This window comes from Electrophorus electricus, chromosome 11, assembly GCF_041902795.1.
Source record: "Electrophorus electricus isolate QZ-2024a chromosome 11, ASM4190279v1, whole genome shotgun sequence".
Classification (NCBI taxonomy): Eukaryota; Metazoa; Chordata; class Actinopteri; order Gymnotiformes; family Gymnotidae; genus Electrophorus; species Electrophorus electricus.
In genome coordinates, this window is record NC_137507.1 from 11,807,037 (window position 1) to 11,832,341 (window position 25,305).

Here is a 25,305-nt window from a genome sequence, read left to right on the forward strand (position 1 = left end):
GCTTGCACCTTTTGATCTAAGCAGATGTGGTAGATTATAATGCACTAAGAGTCCTCTAAGAAACTGTAGGGCAAGACCATTCAGTGCTTTGTAGGTTTAGAAGAATTTTAATCTTTGTTGATTAGAAGAATTTTATAATCAATACAAAATTTTACTGGGAGCCAATGTAAAGTAGCTAAGATAGGAGTGATGTGATCAAATTTTCTAGTTCAAGTAAAAACTCTGGCTGCTGCATTTTGACCTAGCTGGATCTTGTTTAGGCACTTAATGGTAGAGCCAGACAGTAAGGCAATACAGTAGTCCAATCTTGAAGTAATAAATGCATGGACTAGCATTTCTGCATTATGAAGAGAGCATGTTCTTAATCTTTTAAATGTTCCTAAGGTGGAGAAAGGCAGTCCTAGAAATATTATTTACATGAGCTTCAAATGTGAGACTGGGACCCATAATAACTCCAACATGTGATTGGGAGATCATTGAGGTTCATTGAGTAATTAGAGAGTGAGTACCCAGCTGTCTCTGAGCCTAATAGAAGCACCTCTGTTGTCAGGATTAAGTGAGAGAAAGTTCCTCAACATCTGGTGTCTGAAGTCCTTTATGTATTCGTCAATAATACTAAGCTGATATATGTCCTCTGGTTTCGCTGAGACATACAGCTGAGCATCATCAGCGTAACAGTGGAAACTACCACAGTGTTCATGTAAAATGTCACCTAGAGGTCGCATATATAAAGAAGTCTATATAGTAAAATGTTGTGATCTATAGTGTCAAGTGCTGCACTCAGATCAATCAATATAAGCAAAGATACATAACCCTGGTCAGAAGCCAACAACATGTCATTAACTACTTTAATTAGTGCAGTTTCTGTACTGCAATTAGGCCTAAACCCTGACTGAAAGACTTCATCTATCTGGTTCTGATTCAGATAGGAGCTTAGCTGTTGAGATACAGCTTTTTCTAGGATCTTGGAAATAAATCTAAGGTTTGAGATCAGCCTGTAGACAGCTGACTTGGGTGTAAAAATTTCACAAGCAGATAAGTTGTAGACAAATGTGCCAGCATATCTCTCCCACTGGAAACTTTGTTTATACTCACATTATCCCATTCCATGAGCATCAACTGCAGCCCTAAACATATATGAAACAGTCTAAAGTTAGCAATATAGTCCTTTATTGTCTTTAAAAACTTTGCAAAGGGCAGCTATAACGTTTAAGGGTTAAAGAGGATGCAGGGACGAGGCACGTCAAACAAAAACATATGTTTTAATGTTGATTTAACACTCACGACTCAAAACATACATTAACACACTACTTGGGTCAAACACCGACAGCTTTGACAATACGATATGAGACTTATATACATGCATGACAATACATGTATATAATCACTGCACTCCCCTGTCTCTCCATAATCTGTGTAGCCCCATTGATCGTCCAGGCAGGGGTCGTAGGACCCAGCAGAGTCCATCTTTGAGTACTGTTCCCCCTGCTCCAGCTGTTCTCCGTAGGACTCCACAATGTCCGATCCCAGACAATGCACAGGGCCCCCCAAAATTGTTCAGTGGGTTCCTCCCTCCCTGTAGATCCTTGAAGCGAGGCCAGGAAGAGGGAAGGTCTCTCTGCTGGACAGTAGGAGTCCACAGATTCCGACTCCGAGAAATGGAAATCATTATACCAGTCCAGGTCGCCCGCCGGGGTTCCGTATGACTCCCTTTCTTCCGCACATGGACCTGCACCTGGAGTCAGGAGGGTGCCCAAGAACACTAAAGACTTCACTACACGTGCTGTGGGAGGGCGTTGACTTCCTTTCCTCCCCTTCTTCTTTTTGCCTTTCTCAGGCATCCTTGGTAGGTCGGTGTTTCTGTAACGTTTAAGGTTTAAAGAGGATGCGAGGATGAGGCATGTCAAACAAAGACATATGTTTCAATGTTGATTTAACACTCACGACTCAAAACACACTACTTGGGTCAAGCACCGACAGCTTTGACGATATAACACGAGACTTATATACACGTATGACAATTACACACAACAAGGATCAGGTGAACAACACGAGAGGGCATGGCAACACAAACACACACACACACATTCACACACACACTCACACACACACACACACACACACGCTTGAGGCGGGAGGGGCCATACCGTGACAGCAGCCCAAATCCTGTTTATTGCCAAATAGCCAGTAGGTATTTTGCATCCATATGTCAGACCTGTATAATCATGGGACACATGAGAACATTGTATCATAGACAAATTAGACCTCAGAGACTCATTATTTTAGGATATTCAGCTCTTGTGGGCAACTGCCATTTCTAGGTGATGTCATATACCACCCTCCTTTTACCCAATCCAAGACATACACAAAGTTTTTCTTATGGTTGATTCAGATGCACTATGCTGTTTTCCATAATACACAAATGGATTACAAGACATCAAGAAACACCAGGAGATAAATAAAACATGACAGAAAGGAAAACCAGGAACAAAACCAAAATCAGAAGTGAAATCAAGGAACAAAACAAAAACATAAACAAATGCCACAAGGAGACCATCAATACAGAAACCACAATCCCAGAGTAGAGAACTCATAACAAAAACATGGCTGATTATCAAAAATCGAATCTAAATGTTCAGCAGTCATAACACATGATATCTGGCTGTAATTTTTAGCATGTGAAAGTGTTTTCACATGGTATGGTATATAATTTCCTAAATCAGGTTTTTTTTTTAATAATCATTTAAAATTGATCATTGATATGAATTTTGCTACATTACAAATTCTAGACATAATTTATATGATGAAGATGATGATATGATTAAATTACCTTTGGTTATAAGAATAATAGTGTTAGGCTGTCCATGGTCTTGAACATGGTCACAGAACTGTCCATGGTCCTAACCTTCTGCACAGCCATAACTTCTGGCACAATTGCAATTTGTTTTAAAAGTGCAAATTTAGTAAGGTGACCTTTCAATATCAGCATAATTGCAAATTGTGCTAAACAAAATTGGTGTAAACCACCAAAACACAACACAAAATTGCAGTAAATATATGTATAAACAGACATTTTAATGAGCAGATAAGCCCACATAAAAACACAGATCAGGGACATTGTCTTATATTGTAATTATTTCCAAAGGTGAGATGATCTCAGAACTGTCCATGGGACTGAACAGTTATTGATGTTCTTTTTATATTTTCTGCATTATTCATAAATAATATATAGGATATTTTACATCTGTTTATGAAAAATACATACATAACGGAGAAACATGTTTGGCCACCTGTCTGCAGTCAGGCACTGGGCAAGTTTGCACTGGGGACTGTTCTGAGGTCTCCTGTGAACATACACTCCCCATACACATATCCACAGATTAATGCTGCTTCCTTAATTCAGCTATCTCTAGCTACTGGTTACATATTCATAGCATACTTAACACACATGCACCTCATAAATTAATTTAAAAAGGTACCTGATACTTCCCAATAATAATTTGATATGGGATTTTAACCAATGTCCTTCTAACCAAAGTGCATCACTGACCAGTGTGCTAACCTTTATGCTAAAAAAAAAAACAATAATTGTGACTGTGTTGTTATGGAACTGATACAAGTCTACAATTCAAATGTCTGCAGATTCATTGATAATAATCAGCAATTCAATATTGGTATACTGAGGTTGGTATTCTGTGTACTCTGCTTCCAATAAACTGAGGTTATATTCTAAACCAACAAATCTGCAGCCATGAAAACACTTTATAAAGCAAAAGTTTGAATCTATTGATTTGCACATCTTTAGTAAAGTTCTATGTCAAGTACAACTTTTGCAGTATTCCTATGCTCAATTTGAACTTTCCAATTCATCTTGTTCTGCACATCACAGTCAACAAATAACTGAAGTCCAGTTTATAATCAACACTTCGAAATAAAAGCATAAAATCAAGATTGAGGACTCTCCAGAAATGGGTATGTGTAACATGTGGTGGCCCGAGTGCCGCAGGGCGAGGGGCAGGACGCACAGACTCCAACGTCTGGGACGTACTTTTATTAACATTTAACATAGAGCACTAATGGCACTCACAAGAATCACAAACGATAAATACAAGCGAGAAACGATCAACATTAAACAAGAACAAACATAACGTTTAACATCACCATTGAACATTTACACACCACATTGACACATTATGGTAACAATGACCAGCTGCATTCACTGACCTGGGTTTACATACACACTAACAAACGAGGTGCAGGTATGTGCAGATGTGGCCACAAACAAAGGTCCTCCTACTGCACGTGGCTGGCCAAACCACGTGCCTCGCGGGAGGTGAGCATTCCGTGACAGTATGAGCTTGATGTATGAAGCCAGCTTCTTCCCTTAAAACATTATTAGTCACAGGTATTTAAATAAACTGTAGGTCAAAGACAGGCTTTTTCTTAGGTGTCTTCACATTTTTTACACAAATACTTATGAGAAGCGACCATACTCCCTCTCAAAACAAAACAAAAGCCAAACAGTTTGTACACGTCCTAATGTAGGGGCCTCCTCTGTAACTTCTTTTACAAATTGTAGATGGGAAATGTAACAAGATTGCAGTGGGAGATCAAACAGAGTGCGATACAGGTGGTATTTCTGAAAATGATGGGGATTTATTTTCCCAAAACTCCTGTGACAGAAATTAAATTTCAAAGAAAACTACCAAAGAAAGAAAATAAATTCAGTCAACAAAAAAATTAAAAAGCCCAAATAAATGTAGCTCAACATGCATTCCAGTTATAGTAGTATATCAGCGCATATCTACCATCTACCTCCAGATGCCTGTGTCTATACCTGTCACGTGCAGTGGGTCTTCATGTTTGCACACACCTGTACCTAGTTAGTGTTGTTCTGTGTTTATGTATTTAAACCCCTGTCATTGTGTGCATCACGGTAGGTCATTGTTTCTGTTCGTGTTCACTGTTCACATTATGTGTAAGTGCCACTGTTGTGTGCGGCTACCAATAAACGTCTGTCGCTGTCAAGAGAGTCTATGCGTCCTGCTCTGCACCCTGCGGCACTCGGGCCATTACAATACCTCGCTGCTTATATATACTCTTCACCCCTTGGACCGGACTATTTACAGGTAATTAAATTATTAAGTTTTTAATATTTCCCCCATATTGTCTTTGTCTTGATAAAGGCTTATCAAAAACATGTTCCAGTTATACAGCACTTCATTATTAAATAAATATATAAATATCTAAATATATAGAGCCATTTACCAAGATTTTGTCCTCCCCCATTCTGCTTGGAAAATTACCTGATCCGATAACGTGAACCAAAAATTTCAAATCCCTTCAATACTGTGCACCACTGGATAAAACAGGTAAATATACTCTTTGGACTCAAACTCCCTTTACATTATTGCAGTAAAGATATATTTATATATGCATATACATTAACTTTAGCAATTATCTACATAGTCATAGTACATAGCTGGTCACTCTGAACAATGAAGAGTTTAGTAAGAGCCCGTTTCTATGCTCTGCACCTGCTTTCTGATACAGGTTAGGTGCAGGTCAGACATGGGTTGTTCCTGGTTCACAAAATTCATTTTGTAAATAAAATCCTGTATTTTTCAGTGTCTGTCAAAATATATTAAATGCCACTTTACAGTATAGAGCTTCTGTAAATGATATTTTCTCAAGTTTTTTGGTATTCAAAATTCACTATTTACTGGGAAGTGCCTGCAGGTTGGTATGGTGTGGAGGATTAGTTGGCATGAGCACACAGGCACCCCCCAACCCCCCAGCCCAATAAATTTCAGGGGAGCTGTTTTATTCACCTGCTAAATTGAACAGAAATTGGAAAACAAAGCAGGGAACAGATTATGAAGGCAGGTGCATGTATAGTCAATAATGGGTGTACACAAACACAGTAAACTCCAAATGTAAATACTGACTGCCAAGAGAGACTAGGAGACGAGGGATATATACAGGTAAGAGAGAAAACACAAGTAGGACAGAGGGAAACCTGTATGAGGGGACAAAAAGGTTAAACAAAACACACATGGAAATGATAGGAGCAAAAAAAAAGAGGGAACCACGTGGAGAGCAACACAGGTAAGGGGTGTGGCATTACACCAAAGATGCAACAGCTCATTTATGAAAGCAGACAGTGGCTACAAACATGCTATTTATAAATGGAGAAGTCCTGGACCATTTTTATCAGAATCATTTACCTGAGGGGTGCAGTTCAGCTAGGGGGAACTCTTACACACGTTTGACAGCATGTGTGTGTATATATATAATAAATCATTTTTTCAATCATAAAAATAAGTCATTTGAACTTTTAACACATTTCAGGTTGTATAGCGGGTGACTACGAAACTACTACAACAGAAACATTAAATAAAAGGTACAATAGCAAGGATACAGTAATAAATTGGGGAAGGAAGCTCAAACTAACGCGGGGTAATATGTAACGCGAATTTTTACTTAACAGGTTCAAGCGGAACATGCTTATGTATGGAGGGTTTTTGGGACAAAATTAAATCAACAAATAAATAAATATTGTCACGGTGCCGGGCCCCCCTGTTGACGTCTAGCGTTATGCGACAGAAAACGTGGACTTCTGTTTGCGCTTATGTTTGCTTCACGTTTCGTTTGTTTGTCCACGCCTCCCTCAGGTGGTGGGTATTAAACATAAGTAGTCACACCATTTGGGGGTTATTATGTTTAGTTCTATTTAAGCCGTCTTTAATTTCATGACCGTTGTAGGTCATTTTTATATTACGTGGCTTCTTTTGTTGTAGTTGGTGCACCGTTTCTGTTCGTTACTTTCATTAAACGTTTCAGTTGGAGACGTGTACCTCTGCTTCCTCCTTTTTTGTCTGCACGGTCTGCGCCCGTGACAAATGTAGACCATCATGCAGCGGTACATAAATAATAGTAAAATGAGTGTAAATAATTATATTTGTCATAAAATGTGATTTTAACTATGTACATTTATTTAATTATTTATTTCAATGACGCTACCGACAATATAAAATAAGCCTTGAAATGTTACTTTCACTCTTCAGAGGACTGAGAGCTTGGTCAATGGTTGAGTAGGGTGAATGATCCACCTTTTGTAGCTGCAGGGTAAAAGAGTCGAACGATCCTTCCCAATACAAGCAAAAGCGCGCATGAAAAAGACTAGAATAGCGGACAGGATCCCAAGTTAGCCACCTAGCTATCTACCTAGATAGTTGGATAGCTAGTTATGTCCCTGTCGATTTGTTATTAATTCATTTACAGCTTCCATTTCTAACAAGAGTAGTAACACGATTGTTTCCACCACATGGTGCTTCCAGCAACACAAGCAGGCCTGAGCAAGGACTAGCTAGCTAGATGTCTCAGAAGCGCACTTTTTCAGGTACAGACCCCTGTGAAGATGTATTTAGAGCTTGCGTAGCCGCTTCAGGACTACTTTCAGGATAGCTTTTCGTCGATCTGTTCATTTCTGCTATTCTAGTTTTTTTTTTCAAGGTAAAAATCCTGTGGAAAATGAGTAGTGACTCTCTTAGATTGTACACCATTTCACTGCGAGTTATACTGTGTATGACTATGTATGTGACGAGTAAACCAAACTTGAACTATTCTTCAAAGTCACCACCCTACTATGATGCCAGCTCTGCAGTCTTGGTGTTCTTTTAAACAGCTTCATGAGGCACCACCTATAATGTCTTCAAGACATTTCACACATGCTGAGTACTTGTAGGGTGAGGAAGTAAAGTTCTGAATGAAGACTATTTGTTGAGGCATTGCATGTTTTTAGTTAATTTTTGAAATCTTATACTGTACTTTTTATTTTGTAAATCAATGAGTAAGTAGGCTATCATGTTTCATTATTTATAATTGTCTTGGAATCAAACAAATTTAAGTCTAAGTCTAAGTTAGGAATGGCGATTAGGAAAACTATAAATATTCTACAAAATTCTGTTATTGTGCTTTTGGGGAAAATGAAAGTTGTAGTGGGCTTGTAAAAAAACATTATTTTTACTAGTTATTTTACAGTTGTGTACGTTAACTAAAATAACAATAATAATTAAAAAAACAACAACAAAGAGCTCTTTTAGACAATTACATTTGTAGTAAAGTGGGGGCGCGTCTCTCTTCACGAAGGTCAATTTTGATACGGTCAATTATTTTGTTAGATAAATACGTGGAAAAAAACAGTATACGAAAATTTCCGCTTTTTGAACTGTTTAGACGGTTCCTTAATGACTCTCCTTAATTGAGGAAAGTTCAAGCGTTTCCCAGCATTTTCTCTTGAACGAAATTTATCGGGAGAACAGTTTAAAATACGTTTTACGCTAGAGGATTTGATAAATTTGGTACGTTTATTTTAGTGAGAACTTGACTCCAGAACATCACACGATACTTTATTTTATTCGTCAAGCGAATAAACAACTTTTCCGCAATAGTAATGAGCTTTTTACACGTATAGTGTGGGGTGAGTGAGTATATAATGCTTAGAATATTTATTTGACACAGTGGGATGCGCCTACTACAAAGACGATGCGCTATCATTATTCTCTTTATCGCAGACTGACAGGGTCAGAGAAAGCAAGTCTATCAAGTAAATTCATTTAAAAAAATAATAATAATTAAAAACCACATCAGTGGCGTTAGTTAGACATGGGCATTTTTTTTAAACCGAACTATTTTCCGCCACTTCTGCAGCATGACTAGACAGCAATGTCTAACTTACTGCAGCAGAACAAAACAGTGAATTTTTGGGGTGAGATTTAAAAATGCCTTCTTTGATTTGTCATTGAAGATGTTTGATGATTTCCCCTTCACTTTTCAATAAGGTAATAGTGAGTGTGACTGGCGGCTGCAAGGAGCTCTCTCTCTTTATATTGCGGGGTTGAGGGGACCCAGTTCCTTAAGTCTCTCTGGGGGAGTGGAGGTGAAGTTTGTGTTGCCTGCTGAGTCGAGTGTGTGCAGGGCAGAGGGAGATGGACAGCTGTCTGGCTCCTATTCTACTGACTTTTGCAGTCACACTCTTTACAGCTGGTATGTACTTACACATTGGAGTTCATAATAGTAATACTTATAATAATAATAATTATTATAGTAGTAATGATTATTAGTGTTATAATAATAATAATAATAATAATAATAATAATAATTATTATTATTATTATTATTATTATTATTATTATTATAACACTAATAATCATTACTACTATAATAATTATTATAATAATAATAATTGTTATTATTATTATAATTATAATAATAGTTATAATAATACTTATTATCATTGTTGTTGTTGTTATTATTATTATTATTATTATTTAAAATGTATTTATTTGTATCAGAACACATTTGTAAAAAATATATTTCTTGAATTAATTTCTACCTCTGCAACTAAACATAAAAGAAGAGACAGAATAACAGCAGTCCACTCTGGGAGAGTGGAGGTGCTTCATGGGAAGACCTGGACCACATTGTGTGATGTTGACTTTGACCAGCAGGATGCAGAGGTTGTGTGTAGAGAGCTGGGCTGTGGGCCTCTTGTGGAGGTGCTGGGAGCAGCTGCTTTTGGCAGAGGGGAGGGCCAGGTGTGGACAGAAGAGCTTCAGTGTAGAGGCAATGAATCAGATATTTACTCCTGTCCAACATCATCTGTAGTCAAACATAACTGTTCTCATGACAGTGATGTGGGACTGGTGTGTGCTGGTAAGAATTGTGTTTTTTAAATCTGATTTCACATTTTACATAAAACATATTTTGTGTGTTAAAAACCCACTGTACATGATGATCTGTCTGTCTCTCTTTGTTACTCTATCATGTTCTTCTTTTTGGTCACACACAGGCAGTGTGAGGCTGGTGGAAATCGCTGTGCTGGGAGAGTGGAGGTTCTTCATAGAGGACAGTGGGGAACAGTGTGTGCTGAGGGTGGAAATCCATTAGCTGCAGTAGTGGTGTGTAGAGAGCTGGGCTGTGGAGAGCTACTGAGTATTACCGCAGGTTACATACCAGGGTCAGGACCAATTTGGATGAGTCATGTGGACTGCAGTGGAACTAAGTCTACAGTGAAACACTGTGGATCATTGGGCTGGGGTGAACATAGCTGTCTTCATTATTATGATGCTGAATTAATCTGCTCAGGTATGTTGAAATCAGTGTGTATATTCAATCAGTCTATTTTCTATTAATCTCTTTTAGAATGATTTGTATAAACATCTGAGAAATATCATATTTGTGATTAATTCTAGACCCATCACCCAAAGAACATAGATGAGATGATTCTGACTTTAAATTTCATAGTATGTTTTAAGTAACTGAATGATTATAGACCATTCATTCTTATATGTGTCGTTCATGGTATTAATGATGTGACTCTACACAAAGGTTATAAAATGCCCATATTTACACATGGTCCTCACCTGTGTTCTGGGAGAGTAGAGGTGCTTCATGGGAAGACCTGGGCCACAGTGTGATGCTGACCTTGACCAACAGGATGCAGAGGTTGTTTGCAGAGAGCTGGGATGTGGGCATTCTATGAAGGTGCTGGGAGCAGCTGCTTTTGGCAGAAGGGAGGGCCAGGTGTGGACAGAGGAACTTCAGTATAGAGGCAACGAATCTGAGATTTCTCTCTGTCCAACATCTTCAGTCAAACAGAACTGCTCCCATTACAGTGAAGTGGGACTAATATGTTCAGGTTAAGTGTTTTTACTGCCAGAAATATATTGAGATATATATGAGATACTAAAATAAGCTTTGTTCTTGTCATTTTAGAGATCTGTAATCAGTTCTTTGTTTTACAGGTCACACAGCAGTGCGTCTCTTGAATGGCTGGGACTCCTGTTCTGGTCGAGTGGAGCTCCTGTACCTCAGTGACTGGGTCTCAGTTTGTGGTAGTAACTGGGATATGAGAGCTGCCAGTGTCCTCTGAGGACAGCTGAAGTGTGGGAGTGCTGTGGCTGTATTGGGGGTGGACTGGTTTGGGGAGAGGAGCGGCCGCACCTGGGCTGATGTGTTTGATTGTCATGGGAACGAGACACACCTCTCAGAAGGTCCCATCTGATCATGGAGTCGAGCAGCACACTCTCATAAAAAGGATGCTGGAGTCATCTGCAGTGGTGAGCATTTTTACACCACATTACTGAAAAATACATTTTATGGGAACATGCCCTCCTCTGGTAAACTGTGAAAATAAACATTAGATTATATCTACTGCATTCTCAGAAAAAATATATACACATAAGTATATAGCTATATACCCATATTTTTATGCATCTTTCTGTTTCAGTTTCCACTCAGGCCTTTCATGAGGGCCGAGTGCAGTTGTCTGGAGGGAGTGAGTGTGAGGGGCAGATGGAGGTTTACTTCAGCCCAGGCTGGAGGAAAGTTCTCCTGGACTCCTGGAGTGTATCTGATGCCTCTCTGGTGTGCAGACAGCTGGGCTGTGGCTCTGTGCTGAACTTCTCCAGCTCCTCTCCATCCAGTCCTGAACAACACAGCCACATCTGTGTGATGGGTTTCAATTGTTCTGGGAGTGAAGCTCATCTGAGTAACTGCAGCAGTGCAAACTTCCTCAACCTCTCCTGCAGCTCCAGGGAACAGCTGTCAATCACCAGCTCTGGTATGTGTTGCATTTAAAATTCTTAAATAATCTCCTCTAAAATTTGCATTTATTGTGTGATGATTTATGAACCTGTGTGTTGTACAGTGTGCTTTGGTTTGGTTTGTCTTGTTGGATTATCATCTCGTTGGTTAAGGTAGGCTCTGAGTTCACTTACTTTTGTCTTAGATTCTGTGAAATTCAAGGCTTGTTGTCTAAACCTAGTTGTTAGTTGCCTGGTAGCAGTAATTATTCACTACAGGTGTAGTTTCGCCCTGACCTTAAGTGTGAATTGACGGGCGGGCTCAGCACTTATTGAACTGAGTTAAATTAGGACGACTCAACATCTGGAGAAGGTTTGCTGGTGTTCTCAATCAGTTCATCTACATCTCACCTACAGGACTTCACAAACTGAGCTAAGTATCTTCTCATATTATCTCAATCCTTTATCTCATACATCCACAAATCAAGCATCTGAAATGTGCTTCACAATTCCTGTCCACTTATCCCACAGATCTCCTCGACACAATCATAGACGTCGTAATCTCAGCAACCTCACTGACTCACAATGCTTCACACCATCACATATTGTGGTGGCAGGAGGGCTCTGGAACTGCCAATCTGCTGTCCAGTAGGCTGACTTCATCTCAGCATTAGCATCCCTCCACTTCCTACACTTCCTGGCTCTGACAGAAACATGGATCACCCCTGAGAACTCGGCGACTCTGGCTGCCCTGTCCTCTGCCTTCTCATTTATGCATTCTCCAAGGCGTCTTGGCAGGGGTGGTGGCACAGGTTTACTAATGTCTCGAGAGTGGTGTTTCGCTCCACTTTGCTTCTCTACACTTTCCATCTCCTCTTTTGAATTTCATGCCAATACAGTGTCTTTCCCCACCAAACTTCTTATCATTGTCATCTACCACCCTCCAGGTTCCCTAGATCACTTCATTGATGAGCTCGACATCCTTCGAGTCATTTCCCCATTGAGGGAAATCCACTCATTCTCCTTGGTGACTTCAACCTTCCATTAGACAAGCTGCATTGCTCCTGCATCCTTCCACTGTTGACAGCATTTGACCTCACCCTGAACCACTCTCTTCCAACTCACAAAGCAGGCAATGTTCCGGACCTGATCTTCACCCGTACCACCACAACATCGGACATCGCAGTCACCCCCCTCCACCCCTAGGACCATCACTTTCTATCCTTCTCTCTCTCCCTTCCTTCTCTTTCCATCCAGTCCTCCCAAACATATCCCTCCTCCCTCCATCACAATCTGCACTCCATAACTCCCTCTTCCCTTACTTCTACTATTTTGTCCTCCCTTCCTCACACTGACTATCTATCTATCTTCTCTCTCTTTGGATACAGTTACAAATACTTTCATTTCTACACTATCCTCATCAATGAATCTTCTGTGCCTTCTTGCCTCTAGACCTCCTAAGTCCTCCCCACCTGCCCCCTGTCTAACAGAAACACATCACTGCCATAGGAGAGAACTAAGGACTGCAGAGAGGCAGTGGAGGAAATCTCGTGTAGATTCAGACCTCAGCTCATACAAGTCTCTCCTTTCTCACTGGAAGTAACATCTGCAAAGTCATCCTACTACAGAGAGAAATTTGAATCATCATCATCTGATCCATGCAAGCTCTTCACTATTTTTTCTTCTATCCTAAATCCTCTCCTCCCCCTCCTTCCTCATCTCTTACTCCAGAGGATTTTATTACCTTCTTTGAGGAGAAGGTTGCAGCAATCTGCCAGTCTTTTTCCTCTGTTCCCACTCCTCCAACCAATGTGCATTCAGCAACATCCAACTCTCTGACTTCTTTTTGACCTCTCTCCACAGATGAAATCAGCTCCTGACTTCCAGCAATCCGACTACGTGTCTGCTGGATCCAATTCCTTCTGCTCTGTTCCAGACAATCGCAAGAGATCTGCTTCCTTATCTTCTGGATATGTGCCTACTGCATTCAAAACTGCCAGGGTGGTACCAATCCTCAAGAAGGTTACACTTGACAGCTCCAACGTTACCAACTACAGACTGGTATCATTTCTCTCTTTCCTCTCAAAAGCCCTTGAACGAGCAATTAATAATCAATTGTCTCTTTTTCTCACCCAGAACCAGCTGCATGATCCCAATCAGCCTGGCTACAAACCGGCACATTCTACAGAAACAGCCCTCATAGCAGTGACTAAGAAACTTCATGCCACTAAAGCTGCCACTAAAACACTCATCTGTTTTGATTCTTCTAGACCTTTCAGCAGCCTTTGACACAGTGAACCACAACATTATTCTCTCTCTTCTTTCCAGGCTTGGTGTGACTGGCTCTGCTTGGAGATGGTTTTAGTTCTATCTGGAGGGATGGTCTTATCAGGTGACATGGAGAGGATCCACATACAAACCGTGTATACTCTCCACTGTTGTTCCACAAGGCTCAGTTTTGGGCCCCCTTCTCTTCTCTTTGTATACTCCTTCTCTTGGTGATGTAATATCTTCTCATGGTTTCTCCTATCACTGCTATGCTAATGACACTCTATTATTTCTTTCTTTTCCACCCTCTGACACGCAGGTCTCCAGACGTATCTCAGCATGCTTGACTGACATTGCGTCATGGATGACAGCCCACCACTTGAAGCTTAACCCCAGTAAAACCGAGCTTCTGTTCATCCCAGATACTCCCAACCCTTACCATGACCTCATTGTTTCCTTTGAGAACTACCTGGTATCACCATCCGAAGCTGCCCGTAGCCTAGGGGTAACTTTGGACAACCAGTTGTCGTTCTCAACTCATGTTTCTAATCTAACCCGGTCTTGCAGATTCCTCCTTTGTGACATACAAAGGATTCAACCCTTTCTTTCACAGGAAGCTACCCAGGTGCTTGTGTAGTCTCTTGTGATCTCAAAGCTAGACTACTGCAACTCGCAACTTGTTGATCGTCCTCTAAGAACCATCAAACCTCTACAACTTGTCCAGAATTCAGCAGCACGACTCGTCTTCAATCTTCCAAAGTTCACACATGTTACTCCACTGCTGCGCTCCCTTCATTGGCTCCCTGTAGCTGCATGCATCAGATTTAAAACCTTGATGCTTGCCTACAAAGCCAAAAATAGACCAGCCCCTTCATACATGAGGTCAATGGTCAAAGTCCGATCCGTACCTCGAGTACTTTGAACCTCATGTATGGCTCGACTTGAAATACGTTGTTTCAGTTCTCATGGATGACAAGCATCTGTCCTGGCTCCAAGATGGTGGAATGAACTCTCACTTGCTGTCTGGACAGTGGAGTCCCTTGCAGTCTTCAAACGCAGACTGAAGACCCACCCATTTGCTGAATATTTAAAGGACAACTGACACTGCTCCCTTATTGACTGACAAATTTAATACTTATTGTAGGGCACTGTTTATGTTTTTTAACAAACTCTAGCAATTATTGTTTATAGCACTTATCATTTTATAAGATAGACCTTATGTATTTTGCACTTCTAGGTCTCAGCATTCATCCCTGTATTCTACAGTATTCTAATTCATTGTTATGTTTAATTTTAACCTACTGTACTGTACTTGGATATATTCTATGAGTAAATGACAAAGCACTTTTGTAAGTCGCTCTGGATAAGAGCGTCTGCTAAATGCCATAACTTTTTTAAAAGGACAATTTTATCTATGTAACTTTGTGATGGATAGCCACCATTCAGTTTTCAGATCCCATTTATTGCTAAATAACCAGTCAGCATTTTGAATCCATATATCAGACCTGTATAATCATGGAACAAATTAGATCATTGTATCATAGACAAATGAGACCTCAGAGACTCGAGACTCATGTTTTTAGGCTAACAACCAGGCAGACTTACATCATGGGCAACTACAGTCTTACATCATGGGCAATTACCACTTCTAGGTGATGGTCAGATACCATCTCCCTTTTACTCAATCCAGGAGATGCCATTTTCTTATGTTTGATTCAGGTGCACCATGTTCTCCAGCTGAAATAACAGCTTTGGAAATGTCTACATACATAGCTCTACAGTCCATCCATGTGTTTAATAATACCTTTTATCTTATTCAAATCTAATTAGAGGGAATCTAATTTCAAAAATGCATATTGAGTTATTTGTAATGAAAAAACATTGACACACTGTCTTTATGGATGTCATTGTTAAGGTCAATGAATGAGATCAGTGAAAATGTAAGTAATGCACAGTACAGCTATACTGTAAACAGTTACATTTAAAGCATATGTATGTCCATGTAAAAGTGTTTTGTTGCTGTTGCTATTTGTTTGAGGGTTCTTTTTCTTTTCAGTCTAAGACTAATGGTGGGCAGACAGAGGTAGGACTAAGTAGACTGATATTAATTAAGGGCAAATCCATTATTGTTGTAGTCACATAGAATGAGGGCAAAAAGCCAGCAGTGTCAGATACAGAAAAAAAGGCAGAGTACAAACATAAGAAGCAAAACATAAAAGCTAAACACAGAAAACTAAACAGGCTGACGGAATGAAGCATAGTACAGATGTAGTACAGCTAACAGTGAAACAGGCAAACAAGGCAGTAAAAACACAGAAGCAAAAACACTTGCGACATTGAACAATGATTAAATACACGGTTTAAATATGTAGAAGAGGATCCAGTTGCAGAGGTTTTATTTTAACAACTAAACTAATACGTGCAGTAAGACAGGTAAGCGTGGTCGGGTCGGTCCGGGGTCGAAGCATGGGGTAGCGTACAGGAGGTGTCTGAGGGCCAGGCAAGAGTCAATAACCGGGAAACCACACATGTTCAGGAAACCCTTGGTACACCACATAGTTAAGCAATACTTCGCGATTAGTATACGGGGAGGAGAAGCTTATAAAGGGACTGGTAATGAGGGGAATAGGAATCAGGTGTGTGCTAGAATTCGGGGTGTGTGCGAGAGGGCGTGGCTGTGCGGGGCTGAGGGTAGTTCCTGGGGTTCGTATCAAAAACACAGAAGCTAACCAGAAAATTAAACAGGCTGACAGAACGAAGCATAGTACAGATATCGTACAGCTAACAGTGAAACAGACCAACAAGGCACTAAGAACACAGAAGCAAAAACACTGGCAATGACGAACATAAACTAGAAAACAGGGTTTAAATACACAAAGACAACAAGAAACACCTGCAGATAAACAAAAAGGGAAACAAGGAAAGAAACCAAAAACAAACAAAGACCATGAGATGAACATCACCATGGGAACTATGGTAATATTTCTTAGCTAGTTTAGAGCTTTCCCTGGAATATTAGATCAATTTTCAATCAAGATACAATTTCTTAAATTAGACTTTATTATGATTCACTTGAAATGTAAAGTTGAGCATTCTAATGAGTTCTTGTGCATTAAGAATTATACACATAATTTTTATGATAAAGATGAGATTAAATAACTTTGAATCTTGGCAGTAGGCTACATCCCAGTTTATCCGAATGTGATGTCATCAAAAATCGCGGAGCTGTCCATGGTTCTGAACTTCTGCCCTTCTGTACTAATTACAAATTGTATTAACAGTGTAAACTGTATAAAAGTGAAATTTCAATGTTAGCATCTTTACCTTCATTGTAAATTGTGCTAGACATAATTGATGTGAACTACCAAAACACAACACATATACACAGTGTGTCTATGAACAAATGCAGCCAAATATTCCTAAGCAGATAAGCCTGTAGAATAACTACACAGTGACACTGGCCTAATACTCTAATGATTGCCAGAGGTGGGGTGATCACTGTCCATAGAGCTGAACTGGCAGTAACATTGCTTTTGGAGTATGTGCATGCTCAGTGCGAACTTTTGGACTTCAACTTGCTCTGCACATCACAGTCAACACAAGTCCTGTTTATAATCAACAATTGAAAATAAAAGCATAACATTCAGGATTCTCCCAATGATAGACTGAATAATCTGAGTTTATATTCATCATTTGGTAATTAGGAAACAAAGTCGAATCCATTCTTGACAAGACCCTCTTGCTACCAGAGCCTGTATTAAACTATAGAGAGTGAATGAAGGGACAATAAGCTAAATGGGTATTTGACTGCACTGCTGATGCGGTACTTAGATAAGATGAATAGCCAGTGTAGAGTTGACCAGTACTTGATTGCTAACAGAGAGCAAGTTATTTTGTACATTTCTTAGTTATGCTTATCATGTATGAGTGCGTCACACAGTATATTAATAATAACCTTTATTTATAATGAACTTTTACAAACAAGCTAAAACATAAAGTAATATTAAAAATAAAATACATAGAAAATAAAGTGAAGTCAATTGATCTTAAGGATCTGTTATTGGCAGGTGATGCTGGTCTAGTGAAAATCCTTGTCCTCCTAGATCTTGCTGTGGCAGTTGATAGAGTCTGTCATAACATTTTATTGCATAGGCTAGAGACCTGGACTGGTGTCACTGACACAGCACTGACACATTGCTTGGTTTAGGCCTTATCTCACTGAAAGGCAACAATTCATCACTCTTGGCAGCCTCAGGTCAGATACTTCTGCTCTCACTCATGGTGTCCCCAGGGTTCAGTTCTTGACCCCCTTCTTTTCATAATCGACTTGCTTCCACGTGGTGATATTAAGGTTCACTGTTATGCTGATGATGCTCAAGTTTACATCTGCACCAAGCCCTCTGATACACTGCCCCCTGACTCACTGATCAGTTGCCTGGTTGACATTAAAAACTGGATGGCTATGAACTTCTTCAAACTTAATAGTACTAAATCTGAAGCTACTCTAATAGCATCTACCTTCCACACTGAGGAAATGTTGTCAACCCAACCTATGTAACCCAGGTTTTATGACATTCTCTGTGACTCAGATTCACTACCTCAGTGTTATCATGGACTCTACAATCTCTTGAGGCCAACATTAATAACTATAATAATAATAATAATAAATATAATTATAATTTATAATAATAATTATAATTGCCTTTTTTCATCTTAAAAATATTGCCAGACTGCATACCTTACTCCCTGATTCTGTGTGTGAAACTCTAATTCATTATTTTATTACATCCAGACTGGATTACTGCAACTTAGTTCTGGTTGGGCTCTCTGTTAGTCTTTTCAAGAAGCTCCAATATGTGTAGAATTCAGCAGTAAAAATTCTCATGTGCACTAGATGATGGAAACACATAACCCCCAAGTTAAAAAAACCTACACTGGCTCCTGGTCCATTATCGCATACAGCAACTGCTGATGCTCATATGCTCTCTGTTACTCCTGCCAAATTATGCTCTAATGGTGAAAGAGCATTTAGCGTTGCATGCCCAAAGATATGGAACCCCAACGCCATCACTATCCACCTTCACAAAGCTTTTAAAAACATATGTCTTTTCAATTGCTTTTCCTAATTTGTACATCTTATTTTCTTATTGCCTCACTGCTTTATTTTATCATAGTTATGTTTTGTATTGCAAGTCTCTTACTGTAACTTTTACCATGTTTTAATTTGTAATTGTATTTTTTTATTTCCCCACTGTATTATCATTTTATTATTCTTGTTTCACCCTGATATTCTCAGTTAGCTCTAAACAGATATGTCTAAACAGACTAGTCTTGACCCCTAAAGGTGCCTTGATTGTCAAATAGCCCTCAAGTCACTAGACAGCAAATTCCAAAACTGTATTAACAGGTGGTCCATTTTTGTACCATGCCTGTTTAAAATGTTTTTTTCAGAAGTGGATGCAACTGTCCTAAATATTATGCATTTATGTAAGATATCAAAAGAAGTTTTATTCTGCAGCATGGACAGTTCTGAGACTTTGGATAACCTCACTTTTAGCAAAAATTTGAATTCCTGTTCTGAATGGTGTTGGGGATTTAAAATTTTGGGGTTTTTTTTGTGTGTGTCTGTGAAAGAACATGCTGCATTTTGTTGGTGTTTCAGAGGCTTCATAATGATTATGTTAGGTACAATTGGCAATTTCAAGTAAAAAAAAAAAGTTTAATTTATACAGTGATTTTCACAGATTTACAATAACAAAGATGGAGAGAATAAAAAGACATTGACACAATCGTCAAATTAACAAATACGAAGAGGAAGAGATATTATATCTCTTGTCTCAACTTCTCTCATGTTTTAAGCTGTGAGCTGAAAGAGGAAAGTGAAGAGCAGAGATGGAGAGATTGAGGTAAAGTGTTCCATATTTGAAAAAGGCGTGAACCAGGGTCTCAGCATCTTGTTTGGAGAGCATGGGCCTAAGCCTAGTGAGGTGAAAAATGGCATTTCACTTTAAACATTTAAATGGGCCTATTCAGTTATTGCTGAAATGCTGATACTATTTGGCATTTGGCACCATGGATCTGCGAATTTGGAAATATCACCTTGGACAATTTATGATGTAGCCCAATATTAGACATGAGAGGTATAAGACATGTATGTTTATAAGATGCTGACAATCAAAATTTTCAGTAACACTTTACTGAAGGGTAAAGTTTAGATGGCCACATGACACCTTCATAAAACCTTCACCTGTCTAGAGACCCCTCCCCCTCTGTCTAGAACTGGACAGATATTTGAAGACGACTCATTTGGTGGATTGTCTCACATTCTGTGAATGTCTTCTTTCTGATTAGCATTTAGAGACCTCACTCTGTAGTTGTCATTAATTTGCTCTATAAGAGAAGCTCTTCTGCATGTGTTTGAATAGAAGCACCTGTGTCATGCGCCCAGACTGATTACCGGTGTCTTTTTGTCTTGGTTGCTTGTCTATATTACGTAGCCCGGTTCCGTGTATTCCCCGCTTATGCCAGTTTTATACCTCATCATTGTTCTCCGTTAGTCTTTCCTTAGTGTTTATTTCCTTTGTTGCCTAGTTCTCAGCCTCACCCCATTAGCCTGTATTCTAATTTGTATTGTTAGTCTGTTTCTGTTATTAAACATTTATTCTCTCCAATCTGTCTACTTCATTATGGCTTCCCTAGTTAGTGGTATTGTCACTTCGCAAGTGTGTTCGCTCTCCACCTCCCCCACGTAACAACCTGCTTTAAGCATCTGCTTATCTGCAGTGGCTTTTCTCTTCACACTGCTAAATAAAAGCTTAGCAATGAGAGAAATTCAATGGACATTAATACTGTGGGATTTTTTATTAATTGTTCCTACATGCTTCCCTTTTCTTTATGTATTCTATTTTATCATTGGGTAATACAAGCAGAGGATTTGGCTTCTTAGTTTACCAGTCCTGATACTTTACCAGTCCTGAAACTTGGGATTTTCAGCAGAATAGGCTCAGATCATTGAAACTTGTTTTACACATTGTAGATGGAGAACATGACAGCCTGAGAAATCAGTCTGAAGGGTTTTTGTTTGTGTGATAGACCTCTCCCACACTGGGAGATTGAATTGGTTAGGAATTGTGTTGTACTGTACATGTGAACACAAAGTGAATAGAAAGAACTACAATGTACTTACATCCTCCTCATCCCCAGACAAAGCCTGAGTCTGGGTAGCAACTGGGCCATCAGGGACAGTCTCCTTGGTCGGCCCGGATGCAGAGGACTTGGTTCAGTATGACTGGGTCCGCGACGAGGCAGCCAGAGAACGAGGTCCCATTGCTGTGCGATGGAGAGGCAGCAGTGATTTGATACTCATTCAACCCCAAATCCACATCCTCGAATCCCTCGTCTTCCAGTTCTGGAAGGTCCTCATTGCTAAGCCCATCGGGAGCGTCTGTATCCCTGCCGACGTCCTAATGCAGCACTAGACCGGTCTGAGAGTACAGGTACTCCACCCTGATGAGTTCACCTAAACAAGTGTGTTGAATACATCCCAGAGGGGAAAAAAGGGCTATGTGTGTGTGTGCGTGTGTATGTGAATATGAGAGAGAGAGAGAGAGAGAGAGAGCAAGAGAGATTGAGAGGATGTATACTCTCCAGGCCTAGTGTAGTCCATCTGGAGCCTAAGGAAATGCTTGCTCAGCTGGTGCTCAGCATAGTACTGCAGCTGGCTGCTGTAGCAGACCTGAGTAGGATCACTTCCCTCCACTGCTGCTGCTATGCGGTCTTCATTCCACCTCACCAACCGTTCAAGCAGGTATGACTGAAAGTGCAGGGCACTCGCACTTGTACCTGCAGCAGTCGAGGAAAGGAGGCTTTTAGTAAACAGTGCTGACATGCATACAGAGAGCGAGAGCGAGAGAGAGGGACTTACCAGGTATGAATGGGTTCAGGTGCAGGTGGAACGACTCCAGGGAAGTGGAACTGCATGCACAGAGATACACGGGCAGGACGAGCCCTCCCCTGGTCACCTGCCGCACCCTCCTGTACAGCTGTACACCAGGAGGATCCTGAATGCAGTGGAGGTGGTGCCTCTGGGTCTGCCAGATGTCCTCCATCTTCTTGCGGTCCAGAAGCCTGATGCCCATGGTGTCCGTCAGCTCCTGGATGAGCAGCTCAGTCTCCTGGGCCCCACGTTTGCGGCGGAGACGACAGTGCCAAGCCAGCTCCTTGACAGTGGGTCTGCTGCAAGACCCGGCATCAGTCAGGCCTCCTGTAGATGGGCCACATCCTCCACGTCCCACTTGAAGACGCAGAAGGAGAGGCGGCCGTACAGCTGGTGACTGTCCGTGGTGACACCTGCCACAAACCGTCGCATGAAGTGCCACATGTTCAGCCTGACTACCAGCTGGACCCACTCGTGGAACATGGCAGCTGCCTTGCCCTTGCCCACGCTGAAACAGCAGTCACAGTCCACGTAGAGGAGCTGAGGAGGGGCCTCTGTGGCTTGCTGGTTCCACTCCATCAGCTTGACAAACATGGGCAGCAGGCCCTCACCCTCTGCCACCATGAGGACGCTGATGAGGACCTGACCAAACTCGTTCCCGACGTTTTTAGCCCATGCTGGCAGCAACACCAGCAAGTTTCTTAGTTACCTGAAGGGACAAACGGCACACAACACATCACACATGTGACAATCAAGCATATTGTAGAGGTTAGTTTTCAGCGGCGTGCATGCATGCGTGTTGCACCCTAGCTTACCTTCTTTGGAAGGTGGAGGTGATGGAGGTGACCCTGGCCTTCGACTGCTCAAGCTGTGACAGCACATCTTGCGCGTATATTGTCAGCAGCCATTTTGGAGTGGGCACTGGAACCATCGGAGGCAGCTGGTGGGTGATGGTGCTGGGGTCGGTGCCCAGGGACAGAAACTTCTTGAGCATGGAGAGGTACTCAGAGGACTTAGCCAGCCACTGCTGTCTGTGCCTGATGCACAGATGCCTGTGCAGCGAGGTTACACTGTTCCCCAGAGTGCGACCCCGCATCAGGCAAACGACCCCCTTGTCGCAGGACAGCCTAAAGAATGGCAACACAAAATCACACAGAGGAACCAACAGGTCACACATTAATCCATCACAAAATCTCTCTCTCTCTCTCACACACACACACACACACACGTATGTCAGGACCGTTGGGAACTTCTCTCAATAGACAGGGTTCAGCTGATCCAAAATGTCCTGCGACCAGCCCGCCACCTTCTTCTTGCAGCGGCGGCACTACAGGTTCACAGTGGCCATGAAGTACCAGCCGCTGAAGTCCAAGACCCTCCGGACAGTCTCGTACAGCCCACAGGCCGTCATCTTATGGCCCAGCCGATGGCACTCGGGTTGTGTGTACAGCAGCTTGAATGCCCACATGCGGTACGGCCTCCTCCGTCATCCTCTCGGCGCTCCAAACCCAAGACGGGGCCGGCCGACGCTTGTAGGCGTTGGACAGCTCCGCGGTCTCGGGCGAAGGCTGGAGGGTGGGCTCGCTAAAGGTCTCTCGCCTGAATGCGGGCTTGTAATCCATTCTGTCCAAAATGAAACAAGAGAGGAAAAGACACAAGCGTCGTGCGCACGCACGCACGTCTGCGGAGACAAAAGACGACGTGCACACGTAAATCTTTGACAGGCTACTTACTTGAATCGCTAGTCAGTACCCAAACTGTAGAATGAAGAACACACACAAATCAGTGTCACATACAGAATATCACCAAAACGGTCGCGTTTTGCTTAGTGAACACTTCCAAGGAAAGCAGTACACCGCTGCGCGTCTGCAATACATGAAATACTTAGAATACAGCAGTATAGTCGATCTCGAGTTGTAAAGCACCACTCCAGACGCGCATGCAAGCTACCTGGGTCCGTTTAATCAGTCATTTTAATGTCATCTAGCCAGATAGTCAGACACCCTGTATTTCGCACATAAACGAACTAAACGAGCGAGCTAGTTCGGTCGGTCGGTTCTGGCTGCTAATTTCGCCCATTAAGTCTCACTTTTACAGTACATTCTTGACGTAGACGTAGAGAATAAAAGCCATGTAAAGAAAAAGAGCGTAGAATTGACAGAGAAAACGATTCGAAGAGCTAAACTTCAAACAATAGAAGAACCCGGCGTTACTTACCGCACGCTGTGAGAAGTGACAGCAGTGTTGTGACAGCTACGAGACGGCAACGGGATAGCAACGGGAGAGCCGATGAAAAATCGAGAATCACATTAAAACAGGCCAATGGCGTTCTGCTGACTTTGGAAAATAATTTGTAACAGACCAATGAGAGGACGCTAGCCTTTTACAACCACTTGGAACAACATTGGAACAAAAGATTGTTGCAAATCCATCCAGAATCATAATCGTTGGAACAGTCCTGGGCTATGCGGAGAGACCGGGAATACATGATAACCCAAAAAGAAACAAAACACATGATGAAAAAAGAGGAAGCAGGCTATAGCAAAGGCATAAACAACGATAATAACAATTAACTAACACTAGCGATAACAAACAAGAAAACACGAGGCTGGAATAACACACAGAGACTGGGATTGGCGTGAAGGATGCCACCCAGGACCCCACCCAGTCGTTTCCTGTGGCTACGCTTCCGGACCTCCCAGACCTTCTTCTGAACGCCGCAGCCACGCCCCCGGATCTCCCGCCGCTGAATACCGTGGCCGCGCTCCCGGACCTACCGCTTAACAAGAGAGAATATATATAAAGAATCAAGATCTCTATATAACTTTGATGATTTAATTTTTTCTCTTTTAAAAAATATGTGACTTGGCCAGTTTAAGACTATGAATCTCACCATGAACTTTTTATTTCTTGTACTTTCCTGCACTGTCCCACATTCCTATTACTGCTCCATCAGTAGTCCATGTATCTGATTAGGAATCTTTGCAGGCAATAAGAAATTATTTTCTTCCAATTCAAGTCTTCATTTAACAATATACTTTCTTTCTCCACAACAGTTAATAATAGTTAATAATGCGTAGAAGCTGCCGGTACTACATGCCACCAGTCAAATCAGGTGAATCGCAACAGAAGTTTGGCTTTTTAAAACACCCTTCGGAGCAATGTTTCGAAACACTGCGCTTCAGAAACTCGACACAAGAGTCGATACATACGTACCAAAGGTAGCATTCCTACTGTGAAGTAGTGGTGATTAAAACAGGAATACATATTAATCGGAATTCTACTGTTGTGTATTTGTGGAAAAATTGAAGTGGGCTTGGAAAAAAACATTATTTTTCCAAATGATTTTATACTTGTGTGTGTAACAGGCATGGTACAGACTACACTAAAAATTCAACAATGAGGTCTTTTAGAAAAATGGAACTGTAGTGGTATAAACGGTGTTTCTCTCTTTACTACGCTCAATTTTTGTGTTTTAACAATTTTATAGTATATGTAAAAACAGCTTACGAA

The 25,305-nt window shown here is 41.1% G+C and overlaps 1 protein-coding gene and 1 long non-coding RNA gene across 8 annotated transcripts; both read right to left on the reverse strand.

The window, feature by feature from the left end:
- Positions 1-1,289: 1,289 nt before the first annotated feature.
- Positions 1,290-10,559, reverse strand: LOC145659895 (uncharacterized). The gene is made up of 3 exons (XR_014126051.1): positions 10,428-10,559; positions 2,148-2,215; positions 1,290-1,860 (listed from the first exon to the last, which is right to left on the reverse strand). It is a non-coding gene; the product is annotated as an uncharacterized LOC145659895 (long non-coding RNA).
- Positions 10,560-11,050: 491 nt separating this feature from the next.
- Positions 11,051-24,441, reverse strand: LOC118241707 (uncharacterized). 7 transcript variants are annotated; one of them, XR_014126027.1, is made up of 6 exons: positions 24,010-24,441; positions 22,608-23,549; positions 21,781-22,501; positions 21,043-21,698; positions 11,371-11,491; positions 11,051-11,115 (listed from the first exon to the last, which is right to left on the reverse strand). XR_014126027.1 is itself a non-coding variant. In XM_081723305.1 (5 exons), the coding sequence occupies exons 3-4, from the start codon at positions 22,886-22,888 to the stop codon at positions 22,498-22,500; spliced, it is 285 nt and encodes a 94-aa protein (XP_081579431.1). In that variant the 5' UTR covers positions 22,889-22,919; positions 23,019-23,549; positions 24,010-24,441; the 3' UTR covers positions 16,762-21,698; positions 21,781-22,497. The 7 variants fall into 6 exon arrangements, 4 of the variants coding, with proteins under 4 accessions (XP_081579431.1, XP_081579429.1, XP_081579428.1 ...); XR_014126028.1 differs by lacking the exons at positions 11,051-11,115; positions 11,371-11,491 and adding an exon at positions 15,797-16,749; XR_014126026.1 differs by lacking the exons at positions 11,051-11,115; positions 11,371-11,491 and adding an exon at positions 16,761-19,835.
- Positions 24,442-25,305: the final 864 nt, after the last annotated feature.